The sequence below is a fragment of the Mustela putorius genome, unplaced genomic scaffold (assembly GCF_011764305.1).
Source record: "Mustela putorius furo isolate JIRA1106 unplaced genomic scaffold, ASM1176430v1.1 tig00003836_pilon_pilon_pilon, whole genome shotgun sequence".
Lineage (NCBI taxonomy): Eukaryota > Metazoa > Chordata > Mammalia > Carnivora > Mustelidae > Mustela > Mustela putorius.
Window position 1 is genome coordinate 9,911,734 of NW_025421989.1, and position 27,378 is coordinate 9,939,111.

Sequence of the window (27,378 nt, forward strand, 5' to 3'; positions counted from 1 at the left end):
AGAGGGCCGCGTAACCCAGCGCGTGCGCCATAGTAGTGCCGACAAGGGCGGTTCCGTTTGGCGGGCCTCGGGGGAGGGCGGGCTCAACGCGGAGCCAAGCGAATTCCGGTTGGTACCCGGTTTTCTCTTGTTGCCTCACTACCGGTCCTCGCCCTCCAGCCGCGTGGGAAAGTCGCGTGTGGACCACGACCCCGCCTACCCGTCAGAACCAGTGAGAACGGAAGTGCGAGTCGGTTGGAGTTCCTAGTCCAGAGCGAGAGCCAAAGTGTTCAACTGCCCTGTTCTTCCCGACTGGCCGCGGGCAGAGACCGAGCCCTGAACGCGGGGACTCCTCCTGAACCTGCAGCTCGGGCGGGGTGTTAACTCGGGCCCAGGCGGGGCGGGAGGCGGGGGAGGCGGGGGAGGCGGGGGCAGGGGAAGCTGGCAGCTAGCGGCTCGGGTACACACACTGGCTGCTCCCCAGGGACCGGTGGAAACGTAACCTGTTGTTTGTTTCCGCTGTAGCTTCTTTTCCCCTGCTCAGCCTCTTAGGGTTTCTCGGGAGGCCACTGGTCTGTTTTCAAAAACTCATGGTCCATCTGCCCGCCGGGTAACCCGTAACCATTTTTTTCTTCCAGTTCACTATGCACCCCGAATCTGACGTGTTGAGTCAAGATGAACTGCGAAAAAAGCTTTACCGGACGTTTAAGGATAGGGGTATACTGGACGCGCTCAAGGTATCCGTTTTAGCCAGATCTTTTACACAACTTTTACAAGTTAACCTGTAACACGCAGTCCAGATTTAAATACATTCAAGTCTTGGCTTTTAAAAGAGTAAGCCATAGTTTGTATTGTTAAGTTACATTTTTATGTTCCTCTGTAACTCTTTGTAACGGAATACGGAAGTCTTAAAAATGGTTTAGTTTGAGTGGTCTTAAAAGAGCATATTTAAATCATGGGTTTACTGGACTGATATTAAGGTGATAGTGGGTGGCTTTGTAAACTGAACACATTCTAGTAAAGTTGGACTTGGTTTATAAATCTGATTTGCAAGTCTTGAATTAATAAGTGGTTTTGTAATCGTACTTGCTTTTGAATGAAGGAAATAGACACCATATGGAAAACAGTAGGTGAACGATTTACCGGAGAATAATTTGGGGGAATGCTCTTGCTTAAAATATATTGAAATGTATAAATATTTGGGCAGCAGATGCTAGTACACATGAACAGCAAAGAGTAGGATTCGCTCAAATGTTTTTATTACTGTATACATTTCAAAACTATTATTTTGTATTTGAAATGTCAAATTAAGGGGGCACCTGGGTGGCTCAGTCAGTTGAGCCACCAGCTCTTAGTTTTCAGCTCTGGTCATGATCAGGGTTGTGGGCTCAGCCCATAACCAGCTTACTGGGGCCTACTTAAGATTCTGTCTTTCTCCCTCCCTCTGCCCCTGCTCCTCTCCTTCTCTTTAAAAGAAAGTGTTGAAGAAAAAGCTTTTTAAAAAAGTTTTCTCTATCCTATTGTTTTGGTAACTTAAATCTTGAGATTAATCTGAAAAAATATAGAAAAACACGGAGAAACAGCATTGCTAATACAGCTACTAATTGGCATAAGTGTCTTTTTTTTTTTTAAAGATTTTATTTGACAGAGAGAGTAGGCAGAGAGGCAGGCAGAGAGAGAGGAGGAAGCAGGCTACCCGCTGAGCAGAGAGCCCAACTCAGGGCTTGATCCCAGGACCCTGGGACCGTGATCTGAGCAGAAGGGAGAGGCTTTAACCCACTGAGCTACCCAGGTGCCCTCCCTCCGCCCTTTTTTTAAAGTAGTCTCCATTCCCCAATACAGACCTCGAACCCACAACTTGGAGACCAAGAGTCCCATGCTCCATTGAGTGAGCCAGCCAGACACCTCTCCTTTTTAATCTGATATATGGTGAACATTTTCCTGTGTCCTTCAGAGTTCCTTGAAATCCTCATTTTCAGTGGCATCAGTCTTGTCTTTGAATGTATGGGTGATTTATGTAGCAGTTCCTTGTTGAAGATTTACATTATACCCAGGCCGGCACATTCCTTCATTGAATCTCACTTTTTGCCTTGTCTAGGTTAAGTGACATTACTGAACCAAAAGCCCGATTTTTGTTTGTTTTAAGATTTTATTTATTTGACAGAGCAAGAGAACACAAGCAGGGGGAGCAGTAGAGGGAGAGGGAGAAGAAGGACCCTGGGATGATGGCCTGAGCCCAAGACAGATGCTCAACCATCTGAGCCATCCAGGTGCCCCTGAGCTTTTTTTTCTTAAGATTTTATTAGAGAGAGAGAGTGGGCGGGTGCCAGAGCAGGGGAAGGGGCAAAGGGAGTGGGAGAAGCAAATTCCCCGCTAAGCTCAGAGCCCTATTGGGTTCTATCCCAGGGACCTGAGATCATGACCCAAGCTAAAGTCAGATGCCTAACTGACTGAGCCACCCAAGGGCAGAGCTTTAAGGCTCTCAGTATACGGGTCTTGTTCTAGAAAGATTGTTAATAATATATACTCCACCAGCAGTTTAATAATGCTTATCTCTCCAGTGATATTATCATGACAATTTTTTAAACATTGGAAAATCTTTAATATTCCATTGATTACAAATCTTTTTTTTTTTTTTTTTTGCTGATTATTCTCAGTTCTCTAAAAGAACAAATACTCTTTATTTTTAAAAAAAGTTTTATTTATTTTTTTCAGTTAACTCTGTAACCCACTTGGAATTAATTGTGTGTAGTGCATTAATATGCTTTCTAATGTGGAATGATCCTTGGATTCCTGGCCATGGCATATTTTTTTTTACTGTGCTTCTGAATTAGATTTGAGAGTGTTTTATTTGTAGTCACAAATAATACTGATGTATCCTTATCCTTTTTAAGCTGTCCCTGTTTGGGTTTGGTATCAGGATTATGTTACCTTTGTTCACTTTACTAATGTGTATCTTCTAGAGAAATACTGTTTCCTTTGTGTAGCTGGCTGTTCAGTTCTGTTATCCCAGCTTTACCAGTGGCAAGACAGATTTTTTACTTACTAAGTCTGAGCTAATTTGTGTTTTCTCAGTTCAGTGACGATGGCCTGAGTGAGTTTTAATTTTTAAAATTCATTGAGGAAGTGCCTGGGTGCCTCAGTGGGTAAGCCTCTGCCTTCAGGTCATGATCTCAGGGTCCTGGGGTCGAATCCCACATTGGGCTCTCTGCTCAGCAGGGAGCCTGCTTCCCCCTCTCTCTGCCTGCCTCTCTGCCTACTTGGGATCTCTCTCTCTATGTCAAATAAGTAAATAAAATATTAGGGGTGCCTGGGTGGCTCAGAGGGTTAAAGCCTCTGCCTTCGGCTCAGGTCATGATCTCAGGGTCCTGGGATGGAGCCCCGCATAGGGCTCTCTGCTCAACAGGGAGCCTGCTTCCGCCCCCACTCTGTCTGCCTCTCTGCCTTCTTGTGAACTCTCCCTCTCTCTCTGTCAAATAAATAAAATCTTTAAAAAAAAAAATTCATTGAAATTTTTAATGGCCTAATTAACATTCTGTTTGGGTGTTTGCAAAGAATTTCTGGTGAAGTACAAAGTCTGGTATCTATTAAATGGAATTTATCAAGTCTTTCTCCTTATTTTGAGTCTACTCTTAATTTTGGAGATAGTTGTGCTGAGGCTACACCAGTTTCTTCTCTTCCAGTCTCCCCCAACCCCACAGTTATTGTACTTACTTCTATTTTAGGAACATTATTCTGAATCGATTTCCCTCTTTATATTGGCTGCTGGAGAGTCCCAGCCAGTTGTGGGATTCCTTCTAGCAAGTGATGGATGGCTTGCCTTTTGTGTTTGTTGAGGTGGGGATTCACCTGCAAGGTCCTTTGGCACCCCACCTTACTTTCCTTTCTGCTTCTGTCACTCTTCTAAATCTTATCCTATTTCAGTATTTGTTTGCAAGACATCCCAAGTCATTTTTATTAAGCTGAATCTAAATGTATTCTTTAGTTGTTACAAATTTAATTAAAGCACCTCTAAATTTTACTGGTGGAGAATGCTATAATTTCTCTCATTTTATTTCAGTTACTGAATTGTACTAGATGAGGCAGGGTAAGCGTATTCTGTTAAGTGTAATTGTCTTTTTTTTTTTTTTTTTTTTTTTTTTAACTAGGAGACCTTAAAGATTTTTATTTATTTATTTGACAGACAGAGATCACAGGTAGGCAGAGAGGCAGGCAGAGAGAGAGAGAGAGAGAGGAGGAAGCAGGCTCCCCGTTGAGCAGAGCCGGATGTGGGGCTCGATCCCAGGACCCTGAGATCATGACCTGAGCTAAACGCAGAGGCTTAACCCACTGAGCCACCCAGGCACCCCAACTAGGAGACTTTAGACCTATACTAGAGCCTATTCTATACTGGTAATTATGTACTGTTCTACTCTTGAGCTAAAGGATAGAAAAACGTATAATAAGAACTCCATTTGTTTTTTGGCTTGTATTCTATTAACATGAATTCATTAGATATCATTTACTGCTGAACCCCGTGAGTCTAGACAGTGTATTCTTTTTTTTTTTTTTTTTTTTTTAAAGATTTTATTTATTTATTTGACAGAGAGAAATCACAAGTAGATGGAGAGGCAGGCAGAGAGAGAGAGAGGGAAGCAGGCTCTCTGCTGAGCAGAGAGCCCGATGCGGGACTCGATCCCAGGACGCTGAGATCATGACCTGAGCCAAAGGCAGCGGCTTAACCCACTGAGCCACCCAGGCACCCTAGACAGTGTATTCTTAAGCTCAGCCCAAATGTATGTTTTCAGATGATATGCAAAATAGACTAGAACAAATACCCAGTAGTCTTAGTAATTTTGGGAATTTTGTTAAAACCCAGATGAGTAATGTTAGTGTTACAACCTTGAGAAAATGACCCACTTTATACTATAATTTACTCATTTATAAAATGTAAGAAAATTATTATACTTCAGTGTCTTGAGATGTAAATACTGTATGCAGAAGTATATCTTAATATGTTTTGGGGTTTACCGATTTCTCTCTTGCATATGTGATTTCCTTTTTGGGAACCCAGTTTTGTTTTGATCAATATGCCCAATATTTTCATATCCTTTAGTAGCCTACAGAGAGGTGAGAAGGTGCAGAATTGTCTCCTGCACTTGATGCCCTGGTGAAAAGCTGCTGAAATGGGCTCCTGGGGAAGTGAAGTTAGAGTATGCATGCATTCTGGCGAACCACAAGTTAACTTGGAAATTGGTGAAAATGAGTTTTTTCCAGAATTCAGTGGGCTACTTGTGTCACAGTGTTATCTACGGAATGGTTCCTAGCTTTTGGTCATGGGTTCAGAACCATTCTGGAAATAAAGATGCTAATTCATGTACAGATCTATGTATCTCCAGTGAAATAATCCCACTGAAATTTTTCCTCTTTTTTCATGTTTTTGTTCTGTTTTTTTTTTTGTTGTTGTTTCGTTTTGTTTTGTTTTGTTTTTTTGAGCTAGACACAGCTCCGCAACCAGCTAATTCACCAATTGATGCACCCTGTGTTGAGTGGAGAACTGCAGCCCCGGTCCATTTCAGTGGAAGGGAGTTCCCTCTTAGTGGACGCTTCTAACTGTCTAGTAGCAGATCACTTACAAAGATGTGGCTACGAGTATTCACGCTCTGTTTTCTTTCCAGAAAGTGGTTTGGCCAAAGAAAAGGTAAAGTTTTCCTTTTCTGTTTTTGAATTTTTTATTAACAGGTTTTTTCCTGAGCTAACAGGAAGTGCCGCGCCCTAGTGGCATATTCCCTAGCGAACGAGGTCCATTTCTCAGTCATCTTTGAATTCACATCATACATTCGATCACGTAACAAAGTGGAAGTACTAAAGTTGATTGTTACCAATTCCTTGGAATCTCGATTGGTCTTTGGTAAAATTGTGATGTGTAGAATGACTGTTTTGGAGCTGGAATTGACCTCCCATTTGGTGAGTCTACTAATACTCTCAGTCATTGATGTTGAATCTGTTGTAAGATTGTTACTGGACTAGTCACAGTGCAGGTGTTACCTGTATTACAGAGGAGGAGCCAGCCTCCAGAGAGGCGAGGTACTTTGCTCAAGGTCACATGATTTGTAAATATCAATGCAGGGCCATAAATCTAGATCTCTAAAACGTGTTATTCTTACTATGTCAAAGTCTCTTCAGATATTTCTGTTTCTTAGAATTAAACAAGGGAAGTGAGGGATACAATAGTTTTTTAAAAATCTATGGAATTCTTGGGGCGCCTGGGTGGTTCAGTGGGTTAAGCTTATGCCTTCAGCTCAGGTCATGATCTCAGGGTCCTGGGATTGAGCCCCGCATCAGTCTTTCTGCTCAGCAGGGAGCCTGCTTCCCCCTCTCTCTGCCTGCCTCTCTGCCCACTCATGATCTCTGTCAAATAAATAAAATCTTTTTAAAAAATAAATAAAAATAATCCTCTGGAATTCTCAAACACTATAACACCTATTTTTATCAATTTTCTAGTTGCTTAATGTTTAACAGTGATGGTCGAGAAATCTAGTCACACTTGATTATTTTATTTTATTTTTTAAAAGATTTATTTATTTGACAGAGATCACAAGTAGGCAGAGAGGCAGGCAGAGAGAGAGGAATGGAAACAGGCTCCCCGCTGAGCAGAGAGCCCGATGCAGGGATCTATCCCAGGACCCTGGGATCATGAACTGAGCCGATGGCAGAGGCTTTAACCGAGTGAACCAGCCAGGCACCCCAACACTTGATTATTTTAAAGGCTGATACAGTTGACTGCCTATTTCTTTTAGTAGACTTAATTTTTTAAAGCAGTTGAAATTCAGAGCAAAGTTGAGAAGAAAGGAAGATATCCTATATGCTCCCTACTCCCTACTCCCACACATGCACAGCCTCCCCTACTAGCAACAATTCTTATATATTTCTTATAGTATATTTCTTATACTATTAGTATAGTATACTAGTATATAGTATACTAGTATGCAAGTATAGTATAGTATACTATTAGTATAGTATATTTCTTATACTATTGATAATATATTGAAGTCACAAGGATAAAATATTTTTCTTGATCACACAATTAACCTCCAACTATTACACACTAAAGACAATAGGTCTAATATGTCTAAATGGTTAATGCCTTACAGATTACAGATTACAAACACTCTAACAGGTGATGAGCCAGTGAATACATGTGTGAATTCAAATGCAGTTAAGTTTTTAAAGTATTACTGCTTCAAAATATAAATAAACTTTCACTGTCATTACCAGAATGAATAACTAAAGCATACCTAAAATAATCTTAAACATTTTGGGCAGCTATTTGCTTTTCTTTAAAGATTTTATTTATTTACTTGAGAGTGAGAGAGCAAGCAGGGGGAGGGGCAGAGGAAGAAGCAGACTCCCCGCTGAGCAGGGAGCCCGATGCTGGGACCCGATCCTGCGACTCCAGGATCGTGACCTGAGCTGAAAGCAGATACCAACTGAGGCACCCAGGAACCCGTTGGGTGGCTGTTCTTCATATATATTTCTACTACAATATTCATCATTTACTAGGTTTACCCTGAGAACATGGATAGGTTTTCACGTGGTTTTCCTTTATAGAAAATATTCTGCACAGCATTTTGTTTTTTTTTTTTTAAAGATTTTCTTTATTTATTTGACAGACAGAGATCACAAGTAGGCAGAGAGGCAGGCAGAGAGAGAGAGAGAGAGAGTAGAAAGCGGGCTCCCTGACGAGCAGAGAGTCTGATGTGGGGCTCGATCCCAGGACTCTGGGATCATGACCTGAGCCGAAGGCAGAGGCTTTAACCCACTGAGCCACCCAGGCACCCCTCAAAATATTTTTTAATTTGGTCTGAACTATGATTCTTCAGAAATGTCCTAGTTTATCATTTAAATACTGATGTAAAAATATGTCTAACTTTTCTTTTCCTTAAGGTATTTACTATGGAAGATCTATTACAACTCATTAAAATCAACCCTGAATCCAGTCTCTACAAATCACTGGTAGGATTATTTAGTTTTTATAACCTGCTTTGGTCTGTTAATTGTAACTGAACAGTTGAATAAAGATAAAATATTTTCTTTCAACAGATTTCAGGATTTGATAAAGAAAACAAAGGTAGGAGCCTTCATCTTTGTAGAAAATAACAACATTTTTGTCATTTACTTTTTCCTGTAAAACTGTGAAAGCAATATTGAGGGGTATGAGTAGGGAATTTAATATGAATTTGAGTTTCCATGCTGTGACAGTACCTTACCTTCTTACCTAATATTTTTAAAAGATTTTATTTAAGTAATCTCTACACCCAATGTAGAGCTTGAAATTACGACCCTTAGATCAGGAGTCACACGCCCCACTGACTGAGCCAGCCAGGCACCCCAATACCTTCCTTAACTTTTAAATAGAACAGTTCATGTATTTTGACAGATGTCAGTCACTTCCCTAAATTCCACTCTTCTTAATTGCCCTTAGATACCATAAAACCCCCAAAACTATAGACAGAAATTGATAGAACCCTAGAAATGATGTGAAAGCTGCATTTTGTAAAGATACCCACAGTTGGGAACATTTCCACACACACAAACTAATGATTTTAAGACTAGGTGTCTTTAATCTAGATGTCTCCCTCAAGTACAGTTCCTAGATTCTTAATATTTGCTTAAAGAATGAAGTATCAGGTCAGTATAAGTGTTACATATATATTTTTTATTAAGTGTTTATATGAGCCTGATTAATTACTTTATTCTTGGGCTTGATATTTAACCTTCATAGAGTCCATAACATGCCAGACCATGAGCTAGACTGGACGATAGACTTTAGATAGCATGAAGTTAAGTTAACCTGGTAACTTGGATGAAATGCATACTTTTTAGGTCTGTTGTAAATAATCTGTAATAGTACATAGTGGCCCTTTTGTGTTGATGAGCTCCAGGATTTTGTCTGTTGCCAGTATTACCACCGTCCCCAGTAGGGCATTCATTGAGAACTTAACTTTCGGCAAACATTTGAGTACTTCGTTTCTGCCAGCCACTAGTCTATGACTTAATTGCCTTGTCTCTTGATAGTAATGTTAGCAGAGGACGGACGAGTAAATCAGATCACAGGACATTCTGGAGCGCCTGCAAAGTAGGTCATCCATTCTGAGCTTTGGTATGGCGAGCGATCCCATATTCGGTATTCCAAGACGGGACTGTCTAATGTCAATTTCCTGTAGAGATGGGGGGCACCTGTGTCTCTGCTGTCTGATATGGTCGCCGCCAGCCATGTGTGGCTGTTAAAACATTTGAAATGTGCTTAGTGTAACTGAAGAATTAAATCTTAAGTTTAAATAGCCACCACGAATAGTGCTTATCCTATTGCCCAAGGCACAAAGATCTAAGGGATATAGCGTTTGTTTATCTGTACCTTTACTCTCCTTTCAGAAGGAAACTCGGGGCCTAAAGGGATATTAGGAAATAATCCACTTGTTATAGGTATTTCGTATTCTCTTAAAAAATAGTTTTTCACCTTTATACACTGTCAAAATGCTTCTGGTTTGGAAAGACATGTGGTTAAAAGCTCTTCCCAGCTTCACCCAGCCTCCTAGTATAGGTTCTGAAATTCAGAAAAACTGCATAGTAGACATGTCAGGCATCCTCATGGCAAAATTTGGGTAGAACTCTTTGCTGACACTAAAATAGCTATTGTTAAAATGAAATACTTTAAAAAATTTGTGACTTCCAATTAAGAAAATGAGAACATAGGGTGCCTGGGTGGCTCAGTGGTTAAGCCGCTGCCTTCGGCTCAGGTCATGATCTCAGGGTCCTGGGATCGAGTACTGCATCGGGCTCTCTGCTCTGCAGGGAGCCTGCTTCCTCCTCTTTCTCTCTCTCTCTGCCTGCCTCTCTGCCTACTTGTGATTTCTCTCTGTCAAATAAATAAATAAAATCTTTAAAAAAAAAAAAAGAAAATGAGAACATAGAAAACACGTAGGAAGATATTTTGTGCCTATAGTTTAGGCCTTAGCAGAGACCTGTATATAGTTTTATTTTACTCTGTTTTTTAAGTGTGCTGGGTTGTTGAATGGCTGTAGTACTTTCCCCCTAGATTACACTTACCCATCCTTTTCATCCCCAACTTCTCAGAGATACTAATGCCGAGAAAAAAGCTGTGTAGAGAATTTGGATGAGGCAGAAAATTTAAATATTGGCTCTTTATTTTCTGGAACTTAAAATCTTTACCTCTGATGGGTAACACAGTAGCTACGTATATCAGCAGGATGGAACAGTGAGCCCAGAAATCAGTCTACACACATACAGTTGACCCTTGGACAAAACAGGGGTTAGGGGCTCTGACCACCCCCCACCAGGGCTGCTGTACAGTCCCAAATCCACTAGAATTGTTGACTCCCCCAAAACGAACAGCCTGCTGTTGACTGGAACCCTTACTGATAAACTGTCAACACATATTTCGTGTGTTAAATATATGATATACCATACTCTCAAAGTAAGCTAGAGAAAAACATGTCATTAAGAATCAAAGAGAAAGTACATTAGCAGTACTGACCTATATTGATTGAAAAAAATCCCCATATAAAACCCGTGTTAATTGTCAACTGTATAGTCAACTGATTTTTGATGAAGGGTGAAGGTATTTTTTTTTAATATTTTGTTTGTTTATTTGACAGAGAGATCAAAAGTAGGCAGAGAGGCAGGTGGGGGGTGGGGAAGCAGGCTCCCTGCTGAGCAGAGAGCCCGATGTGGGGCTCGATCCCAGGACCCTGAGACCATGACCTGAGCCAAAGGCAGAGGCTTAACCCACTGAGCCACCCAGGTGCCCAGGTGAAGGTATTTCAAGGGAGGAATGATGTCTGTTCCGTATGTGGTGCTGGAACAGTTGGACACTCATACACAAAAACGAACCTAGACACAGAACTTCTATCTTCTGTAAGAATTAAATTAATGGTAGATCTAATTTTAAGTATCAAACTATTAAACTTATTAAAAAGTTTAAACATTAAATTCAGAAAACATTAAAAAATGTATGTGACCTTCAGTTTGGTGATGAGATAGAATATTAAAAGCATATATATGAAGAAAAAAATGGACCAGTTAGACTCTATTAAAATCAAAAACGTCTGCTCTGAAAGACACGTAGCATGGAAAGACAAGCCCTGGACTGGGAGAAGATATTTGCAAAGGCCACATCTCCTAAAAGACATACCAAAAATATACAAAGAGGTCTTAAAGAGACAACACAGTTTAAAAATAGGTAAAGGATCTGAACAGACAAGTCACCAAAGAAGATCTGGAGATGGCAAGTAACATACAAAAAGATGTTCCATGGCACTTGTTTTCAGGGCAGTGCAGATTAAAACAACAAAGAGATCTCCCCATGCCCCTGTTAGAATGGCGGAAATCCAGACCTTACAACACAAGATGTTGGTGAGGGTGCGGAGCCACAGGAACTCCCATTCGTTGATAGTGTTGCTGCGAAATGCTGTAGGCCTTTGGGGAGATCGGTGGTTTCTCCCAAAGCTAAACCTAGTCTTGCCATACCATCTGACAGTGATTCTCCTAGTTGTTTACCCAGCTGGTTGAAAAACTTAGGGCCATAAAGATCCCCAGACAGAAATGTTTATAGCAACTTTATCATAATTGCCAGAAATCGGGAGCAGCCAAATTGTTCTTCTGTAGGTGAATGGGTAAACAAGCTGTGGTACATCCAGGCATTGGAGTACTGTTTGGCTCAAAGGAATGAATTGTCAATCCATGCCAAAACAAAAGCTGGGGCACCTGGGTGGTGCGGCTGGTTAAGCTTCTGACTCTTGGTTTTGCCTCAGGTCATGATGTCAGGGTCTGGGATTGAGCCCTTCTTCAGGCTCCTTGCTCAATGGGGAGCCCGCTTTTCCCTCTTCCTCTCCCCCTCCCCTCTGCTTGTTCTCGGGCTATCAAATAAAGTCTTAAAAAGTTGGAAAAAAAAAAAAAGACAAAACTATAGAGTTGGTCAGTGGGTTGGTGATTGCCAGGGATTTGGACGGAAGGGGTGTAGGAGGTTGAATAGGTGAAGCATAGGGGATTTTTTAGGGTCCTGAAGGTATTTTGTAGGATACTGTAATGGTAGGATATATAGCTCTAGATATTGGTCAAAGCCTGTAGAACTTTATATATGCAGTTTTAGGAGGTCAGGTGATCCCAGGATGGACTGCAGACTGACCAAACCAACTAATAACCTCACCGGAGGGGATGGGGAAAAAAAGAAGCTGAGCTCGACCAGCTTTGGAAATGAAACAGTGAGGCTAAAAGCAAATGAAACTGTATATAGGCACCATGTTCAGGGTGATAGTTATTTCTCATGGAGGTACTGCTTAACAGTTTGGAAACCATTGTACATGTGTGCTGGAACCGCACAGTTAACCAGATGGGTAGTAGAGGGTGAGCGCCGAGTTTCTCAGCGTTTGGAGAGTGCAGCTTCACGGATCAGTAAGGGGAAGAGGCTGGAATGATCTGTGTGGGAATGGATTTGTTGGAGCCCTCAGGGTAAGCTCAAGTTTATCTTAATATAGATGCAGAGGATATACAGAGGTATTTACAGATACGTGTCTGCACAGGTTAGTGGAACACTTAGATTTCCTTGTCCTGGAGGCTGAGAGGGCCTAGAGGCAGTGACACCCCGAGCACGCCTAGTGCCCCGTTCGGAGCACTACGATTTGGATTCCAATACCATTCTGTAATAATAGGAGCCAAAGCTGCCGGGAGCAATGGCTGATTCCAGGACTGGGGCAGAGAGTGTACAAGATGAGCCTGGATCTTTTATAGTGCTAAGATGAAAGGAAGGGCTTAATTAAAAAAAAAAAAATCCACCATGAAAGACCTTCGAAAGGCCAAAGCTAGAACAAATGGAGCAACAAAATAAAATACTGGATTATATAAAAATGTTACATGATCACAGAGGAGTTGAAATACCATGTTTAAAATACCCCTGGGCCCATACCAATGTAAATGAATGCTTGAATAAATGAGAGCAGAGAATTCCTTTTTAGAGGGGATATATATATCGGGGAGGGGAGGGGGAAGTGAACTAATTAGGGGCCCTTGAATAGTACTACGGAACTGGGAAAAGGTGACCATTCTTCACCTAGAATGAGTGAGGGGAAGAGTGCACCTCGGAAAATTATCGACTGCAGGATCTCGAAGAACATTTCTGCAATATGCCTACCTTTTCTGTAAAGGCAGAGCAGACACCCTGAGCATAATAGTAGCAGGAAGGTGTGAGGAGAGGACAGGAGGACTGGGAGGAAAAGGTCCGGAGATTAGTGGATGAGCCCAAGAGGAATTGCAAGCAATGGCTATGAAAGAACGGATGTAGGTCACATTAGAGGAAGGGAGAAACATCGATTTTAAAAAGTCTTCAGAAAAGGGAAAAAGCAAGAAGGCCTTTAACTTGGCTGATTAAAAAAAAAGCCAAGTCCTTCCAGCTGTTTTTTTTGTTTTGTTTTGTTTTGTTTTAAAGATTTTATTTATTTGACAGAGATCATAAGTAGGCTGAGAGGCAGGCAGAGAGAGAGAGGAGGAAGCAGGCTCCCTGCTGAGCAGACAGCCTGATGTGGGGCTTGATCCCAGGACCCTGGAGTCACGACCCTTGCTGAAGGCAGAGGCTTTAACCCACTGAGCCACCAGGTGCCCCAGATTAATTATTTTTAAAGAACATATTTAACCCCTATTGGTGGAGATTTTATTGTTTATTGTTTTGCCACTGGAAGCAATCGGTGTGTACAGCACACCGTTTGTGCACCTCTGGAAGTACAGCTGTGTAAACTTAGGAAAGCAGAATGATGAGGTCAAAGGGCATGTGCATTTGAGCATATAGAGACCCCGACAAAATTTCCTCCCAAGCGAACGAACATGTCTATTTCCCCATTCCCCTGTTTGGAAGAGGTTGACTTCAACCCTCATGGATGACTTTGAGAGGTTCAGGAATTCAGTGGGGGAAGTCACTGCACATGGGGTAGAAAATAGCAAGACAACTAGAATTGGAGGCTGCAGATGGGCCTGGACTGCTGCATCCTCAGGGTCAGACTTGAGCAGATGGGTTGCTTCTTACAGATGAGCAGAGGAAGTGGTTTTTGAGACGAAATCTAGTGACAAGGATGCCATGAAGGTTGTTGAAATGACAACAAAGGGCTTTCATTATTACATAAATGTAGTGCCAGGTTTCGAGAGGATTGACTCCAATTTTGAAAGACGTTCTATTTTGAGTAAATCATGTGCTACAGAGAACTCGTTGAAAGGAAGGGTCAGTGTGTCTAACTTTGGTATTGTCTGGCTGTTGGCCACAGCCACCCCACCTCCAGCAACCCCCACCCTGATCCGTTATCAGCCATCAACACCAAGGCAAGACCCTCCACCAGCCAGACTGTGTGTGACTGGCCAAAAGCTCAGATGATGGCTAGCATTTTTTAGCAGTATTTTAAAATTAAGATAAGTATGTTGCTTTTTATAGACATAATGAATGCTATTGCACACTTAGCAGACTTGAGTATAGTGGGAATATTACTTCTCTGTGTACTGGGAAACATTCATTAGACTTAATTCATTGTGATACTCACTGTATTGCACTGGTCTGAAACTGAAGTGGCAGGATCACGAAGGTGTTCCTGTTTGTTTGTTTGTTTGTTTGTTTGTTTTTAAAGATTTTACTTATTTATTTGACAGAAATCACAAGTAGATGGAGAGGCAGGCAGAGAGAGAGAGAGAGAGAGAGGGAAGCAGGCTCCCCGCTGAGCAGAGAGCCCGATGCGGGACTCGATCCCAGGACCCTGAGATCATGACCTGAGCCGAAGGCAGCGGCTCAACCCACTGAGCCACCCGGGCGCCCTGTTCCTGTTTGTTTTTAATGGATGTGCCCCCACTTAATTTAATGCCATAATTGATGAATCCAGCAGCATTATGGACAATGCAATCATGAACATTATTTTATGTGTGTATATATATGTATATACACACACATATATACACACATGTATATATGTTTATATGTATACACACACACGCACATTTTTCAACAAAAATGTATTTGTATAATAATACAAAATGCAGAAATTACAGCTTGGTGAAACCATCAAAAAAATAAATATACCCAGGAAATCCCTCCCAGCACAAGAAATAGAATAATGCCAGCATCCCAGAAGCCTCTCTTGTATTTTTCCCAATCACTACGCTTTCCCTGTTTCCCATTCTCCACTGCTATTCTGATATCTAGCACCGTGGACTGTTAATGCCTGTTTTTACACTTTATATGCGTGGGCTCCTGCAATATGTCATGAGTATGGCTTCTTTCTTTCAGCGTTACGACGTTGATTCAGACTACTTTAGCATTGGTTTGTTTATATAAATTGCTATGTATTATTTCATTGCCTGAGTATACTGTTATTTTTTTATTCAATTATTAATGTAGTGGTATATTAGTTTCAGGTGTACAGTGTGATGATTCAACAGTTCTATATATTTCTCAGTACTAATTGTAACAAGTATACTTTTAATCCCCTTTGTCTATTTTACTCAACTTCCCACCCACCTCCCCTCTGGCAACCTTTAGTTCTCTGTATTTGAATCTCTTTTTCCTTTGTTTTTCCATTTATTTCTTAAATTCCACATGCAGATGAAGTCATATGATAGTTGTTTCTCTGACATTTCACTTGGCATTATACCCTGTATGTCCATGTTATTGCAAACGGCAAGATTCCATTCTTTTTAATGGCTGAGTGACAATTCCGTTGTGGGCCTATCTTCTTTATTCATTCATCTATTGAGGGGTGCCTGGGTGGCTCAGTGGGTTAAAGCCTCTGATCTCAGGGTCTGGGGATTGAGCCCCGCATTGGGCTCTCTGCTTAGCAGGGAGCCTGCTTCTCCCTCACTCTTCTGCCTGCCTCTCTGCCTACTTGTGATCTTTCTCTCTGTCAAATAAATAAATAAAATCTTGAAAAAAAGAAAGCCACTTGAGTGTTTCTGTATCTTGCTTGTTGTAAATGAAGCTACAGTAAACAAAGGGGTGCATAGATCTTTTCAAAGTAGTGCTTTTGTATGCTTTGGGTAAATACCAGTACTGGAATTACTGGATCATATGGTGATTCTGTTTCTGACTTTTTGAGGAACCTCCATACTATTTTCCATAGTGCTGCGCCCGTTTGCATTTGCACCAGCAGTGCACTAGGGTTCCCTTTTCTCCACATTCTTGCCAACACTTGTTGTCTCTTGTGCTGTTGCTTTTAGCCATTGGGAGAGGTGTGCGGTGAGAGCGGCTTGTGGCTTTGTTTGCATTTCCCTGATGATGAGTGATGCTGAGCATCTTTTCATGTGTCTTGGCCATCTGGATGGTTTTGGAAAGATGTGTGTTCAGGTCCTCTGCCCATTTATTTATCACATCGTTCTGTTGTGTTGAATTGTGTAAGTCCTTTATAGATTTCGGACTTTGATCCCCTTTTGGGTGTATCATTTGCAATGGTTTTCTGCCATTTGGTAGGTTGCCTTTTTGTTTTGTTGATGGTTTCCTTTGCTGTGCAAAAGCTCATTATTTTGATGTAGTCCCAGTGGTTTAATTTTGCTTTTGTTGCCTTTGCCTGAGGAGACTTGTCTAGAAAACTTTCTACAGCTGATGCCAGAGGTATTACAGCCTGTGTTTTCTTGGGAATTTTATGGTTTTAGGTCTCACGTTTAGGACTTTAATCCATTTTGAGCCTGTTTTTGTGTGTGGTGTAAGAAAGTGGTCCAGTTTCATTGTTTTGCATGTAGCTGTCCATTTGTTTGTCTGTTTTAAAGATTTTATTTATTTATTTGACAGAGAGAGATCACAAGTAGACAGAGAGGCAGGCAGAGAGGGGGGGGAAGCAGGTTCCCTGCTGAGCAGAGAGCTGGATGCGGGTGAGATCATGACCGGAGCCGAAGGCAGCGGCTTAACCCACTGAGCCACCCAGGTGCCCAATTTGTTGAAGATCTTCACTTTCCCCATGATATATTCTTGCCTCCTTTGTTGTAGGGGTTCACGCTTAATTGGGTTTATTTCTGAGCTCTCCTTTGGGTTCCATTATCTATGTGTGTGATGTTGTGCCAGGGTCATACTGTTTTGATTACTACAGCTTTGTAGTATATCTTGCAGTCTGGAATTGTGATACGTCCAGCTTCATTCTTCTTTCTAAAGGTTGTTTTGGCTCTTTGGGGGATCTTTTGTAGTTCCATACAAATTTTAAGATTATTCTAGTTCTATGAAAAATGCTGTTGGTATTTCGATAGACATTGCATTGAATCTGTAGGTTGTTTTGGTTAGTATGAACCTTTTAACAGTACTGGTTCTTTCAGTTCGTGAGCATGAAATATCTTTCCATTTGTGTCATCTTCAATTTCTTTCATCAGTATTTTATAGTTTCATAGTGTATGTCTTTCAGCTCCTTCATTAAGTTTATTTCTAGGTATTTTACTTCTGGTGCTATTGTAAATGCCATTATTTTAATAAAAAAAAATAAACCTACTTTGTTGAGAGAGTTTTATCATGAATGGATGTTGTACTTTGTTAAATGCTTTTTCTTCACCAATTGAGATGAGCATATGGTTTTTATCTTTTCCATTATTAATGTGATATATCACCTTGATTGATTTGCAGATATTTGTACCACACTTGTTTATCTGTGGAATAAATCCCACTTGATCACAGTGAATAATTTTTGTAATGTTGGATTTGATTTGCCAATATTTTGTTGAGGATTTTTACATCTGTGTTCATCAGAGATATTGGCCTATAGTCTTTTGTGGCTTTTTGTTTGGTTTTTGCTTTGTTTTGGTAGTGTCTTTATCTGATTTTGGTATTGGTAATTCTGGCCTTGTGGAATGAATTTGGAATCTTCCCTTTCCCTCTGTTTTTGGTAATAGTTTTATCTTTATTTTTTTCAAAGATTTTATTTATTTATTTGAAAGAGAGCAAGCACAGGCAGGTGGAGGGGCGGAAGCAGAGAGCCCAACACGGGGCTCGAGCCCAGGACCCTGGGATCATGACCCGAGCTGAAGGCAGAGGCTTAACCCACTGAGCCCCTAGGTGCCCCTAGATTTTCTATTCCTGATTCAGTTTTCAAGGTTATATGTTTTCAGGAATCGATCCACTTCTTCCTAGTTGTCCAATTTGTGGGCATATTTGTGGGTTAATTGCTCTGCTGTGGCTGTTACTTAGGTATGTCCGTGGGAGGAGGTGAGCTTACAATCTTCCTACTTTGCCATCTTCCCAGAAGTCCTATATGCCTGTCTTTTGTTTTGTTTTTTAAGATTTTATTTATTTATTTGACAGAGATCACAAGTAGGCAGAGAGGCAGGCAGAGAGAGAGGAAGCAGTCTCCCTGCCGAGCAGAGAGCCCGATATGGGGCTCGATCTCAGGACCCTGGGATCATGACCTGAACCAAAGGCAGAGGCTTTAACCCACCGAGCCACCCAGGCACCCCTGAGCCTTTGTTTTTCATCTCAGCAATCTTACTGGGAAAATGCAGTTTCTCTGTTGTAATTTATTACAGCAAATAAATTGCATTTATTTATAATTTTGTTCACATTTGATAGTTAAACATATTTTTGTGTAAACTTTGTCCATGTCTTGTTCCATTTTTCCATTTGTTCTTACTGGTTGTAAGAGCAGTTTGATACTATGAAAATTAGTCCTCTGTTTCCATATTATTACCGCAGATGTTTTTTTCCAGTGTATCACTTATCTTTTGACTTTATTTCATGCTGTATAGGTTTCTGATTTTTACGTTGTTAGACTGATATTTATCCTTATTGTTTCTAGGTTTTGTGCCATGTTCGCAAAGGCCTTTCCTTAGAAATCATTCTTAAAAGATACAGAATGGAGAAAAGGATAATTTTTAAAAATTTTTTCTTTTTTTTTAGGATTTTATTTATTTATTTGACAGACAGAAATCACAAGTAGGCAGGGAGAGAGAGATGGGAAAGTAGGCTCCCCACTGAGCAGAGCTCCCAATGCGGGGCTCAACCCCAGGACTCCGGGATCATGACCTGAGCCGAAGGCAGAGGCTTTAACCCACTGAAGCCACCCAGGTGCCCCAAGGATAATGTTTTAAAACCAAGATTATATAAACAGTGACTGAGCAATGGTTAAATGAAAGAAATTGGTGCCGTGAAACTATATTATACACTTTATTTCTTTTAGGTTTTCTCATGCAATTTTTAAGAGAATTGGCAGAATATCATCAGTCCAAAGCGAGCCGTGATATGGAAACGCAGACAAATTCAACATTTCCTAGCAAAGACTCTCTTGGTAACTGTAGCCTTCTTTCAGAATTTTAATTGTTCTGTTTTCTCTTCAAATGACAGTGACTTGATTTACTGTATTATGAGCTTGTTCCTTGACCGGGAGGGATGCAACCCACAGGTGGTGGGGGGGGGTGCCTCGTTTCCTCTGGCATCACTGTGGGAAGGGACCCGAACTTCTCTCCAGTACTGCTCCCTCCTCTTGCGACTGCTAAGGCTATACCTACCACGTCTCAAGGGGACTCCAAAGGCTCATGTTCCTCCTTGTGTGTTGCATTCAACCTCTCTTAACTGGCAGGTTCTTCCCTGTGTCTCATCTAACTTAATTTTATAGCCACTACCTGAGAAAATCCTGGACGACTTGCAGTGTAGAAAACTAGAGAAGTTACTGGTGTATCACTTCAGTTTATAGTTAAGGAAATGGGGGTCCACAGAGGAAGAGCAGCTTGGAAGCAAGTCTGGGGCAGAACTGATATCAGAGTCCAGGTTTTCTGAAATTATGTGATTAATCGATTTCTTGGCCCTTCCCGAGTCTTAAGGAGTAATAGTGCTTTTAACCTATAAGAAGATAAGCCTATAATCTGTAAAAGTTACACTGTATAACGAGGCCTTTAATTAATTTTGTCATAGCTTTTATTCCATTGGGAACATGGTATGTGCTTATTCTAGAGCAGTGCTGTCCAATAATATGAGCCACATGTTTAATTTTTAATGGCCTAGTAGCCATAGTAAAGAAAAAACAAAAAACCCACAGGTGACTTTGTTTTAATATATTTTATTTAACTCAATATGACCAAAATATTCCAACATGTAATCAATATTAAAAAAAACGAATGATACTTACCTGGCAGGGGAGATACCATGATCACAAACGTGGTTTTCCCAGGGCGAGGCTTATCCATTGCACTCCGGATGTGCTGACCCCTGCGATTTCCCCAAATGTGGGAAACTCGACTGCATAATTTGTGGTAGTGGGGGACTGCGTTCGTGCTTTCCCCTGAAAAAAAAAAAAAAAAAAAACGAATGAGATTAGTTTAGATAAAATTTCTTATGTTCAGTCCTTAAAATCTGGTGTGTCTTTTACACTTAGAGCACCTGTCAGTTCAGATGGTCACATTTTGTCTACTTAGTGGCCTCATGCGCCTTAGAGAGTTCTGAATTGAACAGTAACTATTACAGAGCATTTGGAAAATACAGAAAGGACAACGGAAAGTATGTCTAAAATTCTCTAAAGAGACGAACACTGCTGGTACCTCTGCCAGCCTTTTACCCTGCATATCTTCTTTGGTGGGTGTTGGTGGTGGTCCTCTAGGTCGAGGTTTGCATGTGGCTCACACTGATCCGCAGTTGGTTTGAGGGCTCTGGGTACTGGAGATGGCAGGAGACTGCGGGACAGTCCGTGGGCCTGGTCTTAGTCCCCGTTAGGCCACCACATAGTTGCTTAGTCCTCTAGGACTCCCTTAAACTGTAGGGGGCACTTTCCTTTCCTAGAAAGGAGAGGAGTTGAAGTACATGATCTTTGGTTATTTTAGGGTCAGTGTTTTGAACGTTTGAGTCACACCTTTAACCAGAGTCCACTGAAAGTGCTCTCTGCCTTGGCACTTAGGGACTGGAAAGAGAAACCAGTGTTTTCTGGCTTATACTGTATGCTTTGCTTCCTTCGCCCCTGACATTTGAGGATGAACAATTTCCAATACACAGAAAGGTGGAAACAGTTGGATGCTGAACACTCGTGTACTTGATTCTCCCAGTAAATTTGTGTGATATTTGCTTAAGCCCTTGTCTGTCCCATCCGTTAATCCGTCTTAATTTTTTGATGTTTCAGAGTCAGTGGCAGAGATCCCTGCACTTCCCCCTAATTATACTCTTCGCTTTTGAACAGAGCTCTAGCCTTGTGCTCACCTGGCCGCATCTCTCTATCCTAACTTCCCATGTTGTTGCTTTTTAATAGTGAAAAAGCTTCAGCTCATTGATGATCAGTTTGCTGATGCTTACCCTCGGTGTCCCAAGTTAGAATCTTTAGAACTAAAGTTAAATGCATATAAGAGAGAAATAGAACAGCAGCTTCGGGAAGAAATGTGTCAAAAGGTAAGTTGTATCTTGTTGCTCTTAGCAAGGGTGATACTGGTGCTTGTCTTTTAATGTCTTAGTCTTAGGTATAAGGGAGAAAATGTAGAATCTTTACTAATGAATGTGATAAACTATTGCACATATGATTCTATCTAATTAATGTCATTTTTTGGTGCTTTTTGAATGAACGCTACAGGTACAGTGAATGAGAGGAAACTAAAGAGTTAAACTGAATGTATTTAAGTGCAGCATTCGTGTTAACTCTAACCATCAAGAGAGAAGTTATTTCTTTAGCATAGTTATTGGTATTTACAGTTATTTGTAATCAATTGGCAGTTTAAGTATTTTAAAGATACGGAAATAGCAAAAGTTAAAATGGAAGACAAAAGAAAGGCTGAGAAGGAATTAGCTGAGTTCCGGAACGAACTGGAGCGAGCTTGTCAAGCAAAATCTGAAGTCCTCATTTCTCGGGAAAAGATGGCCCTTGAGAGAATTCAAAAGCACCAAGAGGTAACATTTTAAAATTATTTACTGGGTGTCTGTTTCCTGCAGCTCTTAGTAGAGGGGCTCGAGGTCCGAGACTGGGATGAGTTGGGCAGACAGGACAGAGCCCTACGAGAGTGCTAGGGATGGGGCTCAAGGGCACAAGTAGAAGGATAGGCCTATAAGCGATATGCGGACTTCATTCCTCCGAAATTGCTGGAAGGAAAGAACAGTGAGTGCGAACATCCATGTGGGGATTGTGAGAAACTCGCACTGAATAAGCTTTGTCCTCTTGGGCAGGTTTGAGGGTTGGGGGGCAGCTTCCAGAAGAGGATCAGTTGCGGAACGGCTGTGTGGGGGGAGAGGCAGAGCAACGCCCCAAAGCAGACAGGAGGACCGGCGCCGTGTTGAGGGCTCGGCTGAGACGGTAGCCTGCGCCTGGTACTGACCAAACCGGGCGCTTGTGGGCGAGTGTCCTGTTCCCGTTCTTGGGAGGCCTTTAAGGTCAGCTAGGGTAGAAAGAGGCCCTTGTGGAGTGGAGCTTTATAGAGCTAAAGTGACTTGGCTTGACAAAGGCAGCCTGTTTAATTAAAGATTTTGGGGTTCAGTGGGGGTGGTGAAGGGAGCCAGTGGGGAAGCTACAAACCCAGGGAAGAGGGGAGGGCCCAACCAGGACTAGGTCTGGGGCTACCGACAGGAGGACGGATAAGTGTGGGTGGGCCAAGAGGTTAGGGTTTCAGGCCGACTGGCAACAACACGCTGTGTGCTGCCATTGAGTTAAAGCACGGGGTCCCCAGAGTGGCGGAGTCCAGGCCTGCAGAAGTCAGCCAGGTGGCTGTTTGATCTTCTCTTGCGGAAAGTGATGGCACGGGAGGTGGAAAGGTTCTGGCGTGCAGGAGGCATGGGTCCATTCTTATAGGAAGGTCCAGTTCCTTTCGCGAGGGGCTGTCTTTGACCTGCCGGGATTGGGACCACTGTTGCCTGTGTCCGGCCGCAGCTGCTGCCGTCCAGAGCTCTGGATCGGGCTTCGTGGTCACACCCCGTCGGCTCATGCTGACCACACCCCAGTATGATTTTGTTTACTGTATCTAGTGATTGGGCTCCTCCAAAAAGAAATGTGGGCGGCACCGGCTGTCTTTGAGATGATTGGATAATGTTTAGATAAATAAGGGCATCCTCAAGTCAGTCTGACTCGTTCAGCCCGGTCAGCTCCCAGACCAGAATGTTCATTTAGTTAACTGATGCTCTGAGGGCTCTGGACGGGAGGGCCCTCCTCACGCACAGCATCGTGTCTTTCTTCCACCACCTGGAATGCCCTTCTCCTTCTGTCTCTGATGAAACATTCTTGGCCTTCAAAATCCGGCTGGAATGTGACACCTTCCCTGGTCTGCTGACCCATTCGGCTGCCGCGCCGGCCGGGGTCTTTCTGTAGTTCAGTTATAACATCCTCACGGCATCATCTGATTATTTCTCTCTCCCCGACTAAACTGTGAATTCTGGAAAGATGGGACCCGTATCTCTGCGTCTTTCTCTGGCCAGCTCCAAGAGTGCTGTTTGACATGGGCTAGGTATTCTGTGAAGCCTTTTGCTCAGTGAACGCACAAATGGAAGTGAGGCCCATTCCTTCAGCTTTTGCTACTGCTGAGTCAGAATGACTTAGGAACGGGAACTCTCTGACAGCAACAGAACCAGGAGCATTCTAGTCTTCTGGAACTTTATTGCTGAATATACATTTTGTCATTCCTTTCCTTGCTGAAGCACTTACCAAATTTTAAGTGTCTGAGAGATACTATGTAGAATAAATAGACAAGGGATGTTAGGAATACAGGCTAATGGAGTTTCACAGTCATTGAAGGAGGGAACACATGTTTGGGTGAGGAATTAGGAAAAGCGTACCTCCAGTTGGAGCCTCTTGAAAGGGAAATTGTGGCACTAAATGTCTGGAGTTTGTTCTCCGGAACTTAGGAAACAGGATGTTAGTTCAGATCTGTTTTATTTTCTTTAGCTTGCTTACTGAAAATTAACGCTTTCTTACACAGATGGAAACCAGAGAAATTTATGCTCAGAGGCAGCTTCTACTAAAAGATATAGATTTGCTAAGAGGCAGAGAAGCAGAGCTGAAGCAGCGAATGGAAGCTTTTGAATTGTGAGTAACGGGCATTTGTTTTGCATATTCAGAATGAATGAGATTTTAAAGAACTAAATAGGTGTCTTAATAGTCTGATGCTAATTGCCAAGTTTTTGGATGTAAAAGTGACAACACCTGGTTTTAAAAGGCACAAGAGAAACAAAGACTAGGGTTTCATTGATGAAATATTAGACATTGGGGGAAAGCAGAATGAGGCGCCATCATCGGGCTACAGTAAGACCAGACACATAATTTGAAGAACCTAATGATGCTTTGACAAATCCCACCTTTCTCACTTACGGGCCGTCATTCAGCTCTCAGAGTTGCACGCGCACATAGCAGGCTGAACTCTAGACACCCAGACCTTCCACCTTTACCTGCTCTGCTGCCAAAAAAAAAACATATATATATGGTAGCGCTGAGTCTTGAGTTGTCCTGGGTGAAACTGTTTCTTTAAACTGTTTCTCCTGGTGTCGTGTTACTTTTCTAAGTGCTCATGGATTTTTCAGCCTTCAGATTTTACCTGAGATTAATACCAGGCTCACCAGTCTGTAGTTGGTGGAATGAGCTCTCTTCCCCATTTGGGATCTTGACATTCATAGATACTCCAGGAGTCCAATTTTATTTAAGTTTGTTTCCATCTTCTTTAATGTTTTTTCATTCTCGTAGGCTCTGTTCATTTGATTTCTTCTCTCTGCCTTTCTTACTCTCCTTTTCATGGTATGGAAGTGGCACATGGATAATGAGAGAGAAAAGTAAAGGGACAAAATGTGTGCAGATTATTGGTTACATAATCATGATTATATTGTCATTTCCTTACCTCCACCTCCCCGACTCCTCCCGTCTAAGCCTGTTAAACTCAAGTGATTTAATGCGCCTTTGCCTTCCAGATTAGCCAGCAGAGGGAGCGCTAACACAAAGGATTTATCCTTTGCTTGGAACAGGCGGTGTTCATAGGTCTCACTGTGGTTTGGTTCTAAGTACCTGTGAATTCCTGGCTCCAGAGTTGGTTTTGTGGGTGATGGGGCGGGGGGGGGGGGTCTCACCATGAGAAGCACTCCGTTCTCCGGATTTGGAGGTTCTGAAGCACCCACCTATTGTTTGCTCTTTCTTTTGGCATTCTTCAACATTCAGTTGATGGATTATTAAATGCCAAAAACGAATCTTCTATCTATAATTCTTATGGGCTCATCAATTAAGTCTCACAGTTAGAAATAACATTCTAGAAGAAATAAGCATTTAAGTACACTAGAGTTTGGGTTGTAGCTTTGTGACTAAAAACATCACTCTTTCATCCCTAAATTGATGATGGCCATCGATTCGCTGGAACCTCTTTTTGAGTGTGCTAAGAGACCACTTTGATCTTACTACATTCACCCTCCCCATAAGCAGGAGCCACTGGATAATTCATTCCATCTGCTAGTTGATGAACTAGCAAAGTCAGTTTATTAAGTAGATGGAGGAACTAAAACACAGGTGGTTTTTTCCCCCTAAATTTGTTACTTCAGATATTGTGATTTTCTTATTTGCTTTCTCTGTTTTTGCTAATTTCAGGGCTCAGAGGCTGGAAGAGGAAAAAAATAAAAGCATAGCTGACGCACTTAGGAAGAAGGAGCTGGATATAAAGGGCATTGAGGAGAGCTATGACCAGAAGCTCAAGAATGAACTTCTCAAGTAATTGCTGGGCACTGCTAAAGGAATCCTGTGTTCCATTAAGTTGCTAGAAACATAGCAACACTGATGAAATAGATAAGATGGACAGTTTATGGCAACATTTGGGGTTTAAAAAAATACACGTTTTCATTTCTAGTTGCGCCTTTCCCATGAATGTTTAAGATGGGTTTAGAAAGGTACAGAGAATGGCATCCTCTGCTCATTCTTACTCGTAGCTTCTCTGACACTGACTGAAGGCTTATGCTTTGCTTTAGTTTTTAGGGCACATTAGGATTTGCTCGGTTTTCACAGCTGAGCAGCTGCAAAGTCAGAAGTACGATCACTTTCCATTCTCGCCTCACACCGGCACGAAGATGGGGATAGGCCACGATTTCTCCCGTGGCCTTCTTCCTGGTTACAGCGTTTGTCACTGAACGTGTGCCTGGTATTCCTTCAAGGTTCTGCCAAGTCCGAATCCAGAAAAAGGGTTAGCTCTGTGAAGGACAACACAGCATGGAAGAGGAGAAGATGGACAGATGTAGTCCCTGGGGCTTTCCCGTAGCCTGCAGTGTGTGTTCCGGTGAAGAGTGTCTTTGTGCAAAGTCATAAAGCCCGGATGGTGGCTTTCCCGACCGTGTGGCACGGCAGCTGGCGCGCACTGAGTGCTCTCTTAGTACTGACTAAGTGCGTGTGGACTGAAGCGGTGGCTCCGCTCAGCTTCTCTGGCCGTGTCTTAGTCATTGGCCTCTTTAGAATTTTTGAGAGAGAGAGAGAATGAGAGAGGGAGGGAACAAGCAGATTCACGGCTGAGCAGGGAGCCCGATGTCGGGCTCCATCCCAGGACCCGAGATCACGACCTAAGCTGCAGGCAGATGCTTAACTGATTGAACCACGTAGGCGCCCCCGACTGGCCTCACCTTATTGCCTTGCCCATAACTTGTCCTGGGTATTCCACCCCGGAGTACCCACAAAGGTCTCTGGAGGTTATTCTTTAAAAGAATTCTGTTAAAAAAGAAAAGTAGCACCTTTTCATGTATCACTTTTGAAATGATGAGTCTCATCTATGTATTACGTCTGCTCCTCTAACATACCAGCGAACACTGAAGTACATCTAGTTGTTACACACATTTTTCTTTCCTTATTCCTCACAGTTTGCTAGCTTTGCCCAACCATGGATAGAGTGAACTGTTTGGTATCACTTGTTAGGCTTTGGGTGTCCTCAGATGACTTTTGCAGGTGTTGAAGTTGGGAGAATATCACAGGATTGCTTCTCCTTCCTTTCTCTGGCCTCTGAACCAGAAAGTCAGCTGGTAATGGCTCGTGGAGGTGGCTGAAGCCGCATGAGCTGCGCCTTGGGTATCGCTAATTCGGGTCTAATGCTGGTGGCAGTTGGCTCTCAGTACCGTGCTCCTCCTTGAAGGGCAAAAGTGCATATCTTAGAGGGGGGAGAAAGGATAGTGGAATTGGATGACAAGTGACTGACTTGGTTATCATTTGGGATCTAGAGTGTCATGCACACTGTAAGTTGACCTTAATTTACTGCCTCGTGTCAGTCGAGACCAACTGAGAAATAATTGCTCTCAGTAACCTCACAACAACATCGGGGCCCTTGATTTTTGTGTGATTGAGTTTTGGGACCTGATTAACAGGATCGCAGCCGGGTTTTATGGACCTTCTATGTTCAGATCCCTGGCTTTTGTCTTGAGAGAGCCTGAGGTTTACCTGTTTTCACCTTGGGGTCCCCGGTGCCATAGATAAGCTCATGTGTTGACGGCAGTCTGTCCAGGAAAGC

The 27,378-nt window shown here is 42.2% G+C and overlaps 1 protein-coding gene and 1 non-coding gene across 9 annotated transcripts in view; both read left to right on the plus strand.

Moving 5' to 3' along the window:
• The window catches only part of OFD1 (OFD1 centriole and centriolar satellite protein), a 67,259-nt gene that overhangs the window by 21,844 nt on the left and 18,037 nt on the right, over positions 1-27,378 (plus strand). For 2 of the 8 annotated variants that reach the window (XM_013059601.2, XM_045089306.1), the window contains 9 exons: positions 618-716; positions 5,459-5,659; positions 7,906-7,974; positions 8,062-8,089; positions 19,152-19,259; positions 21,204-21,340; positions 21,659-21,832; positions 23,845-23,951; positions 25,488-25,607. In XM_013059601.2, the coding sequence (XP_012915055.1) occupies positions 618-716; positions 5,459-5,659; positions 7,906-7,974; positions 8,062-8,089; positions 19,152-19,259; positions 21,204-21,340; positions 21,659-21,832; positions 23,845-23,951; positions 25,488-25,607 (1,043 nt within the window). Of the gene's footprint in view, positions 1-18; positions 375-617; positions 717-5,458; positions 5,660-7,905; positions 7,975-8,061; positions 8,090-9,036; positions 9,098-19,151; positions 19,260-21,203; positions 21,341-21,658; positions 21,833-23,844; positions 23,952-25,487; positions 25,608-27,378 lie in introns of those variants that run through there. The other 6 variants (XM_004758855.3, XM_004758852.3, XM_004758853.3 and 3 more) reach the window with 6 other exon arrangements.
• Positions 20,089-20,252, plus strand: LOC123394750. Its single transcript, XR_006609512.1, has one exon. It is a non-coding gene; the product is annotated as a U1 spliceosomal RNA (small nuclear RNA).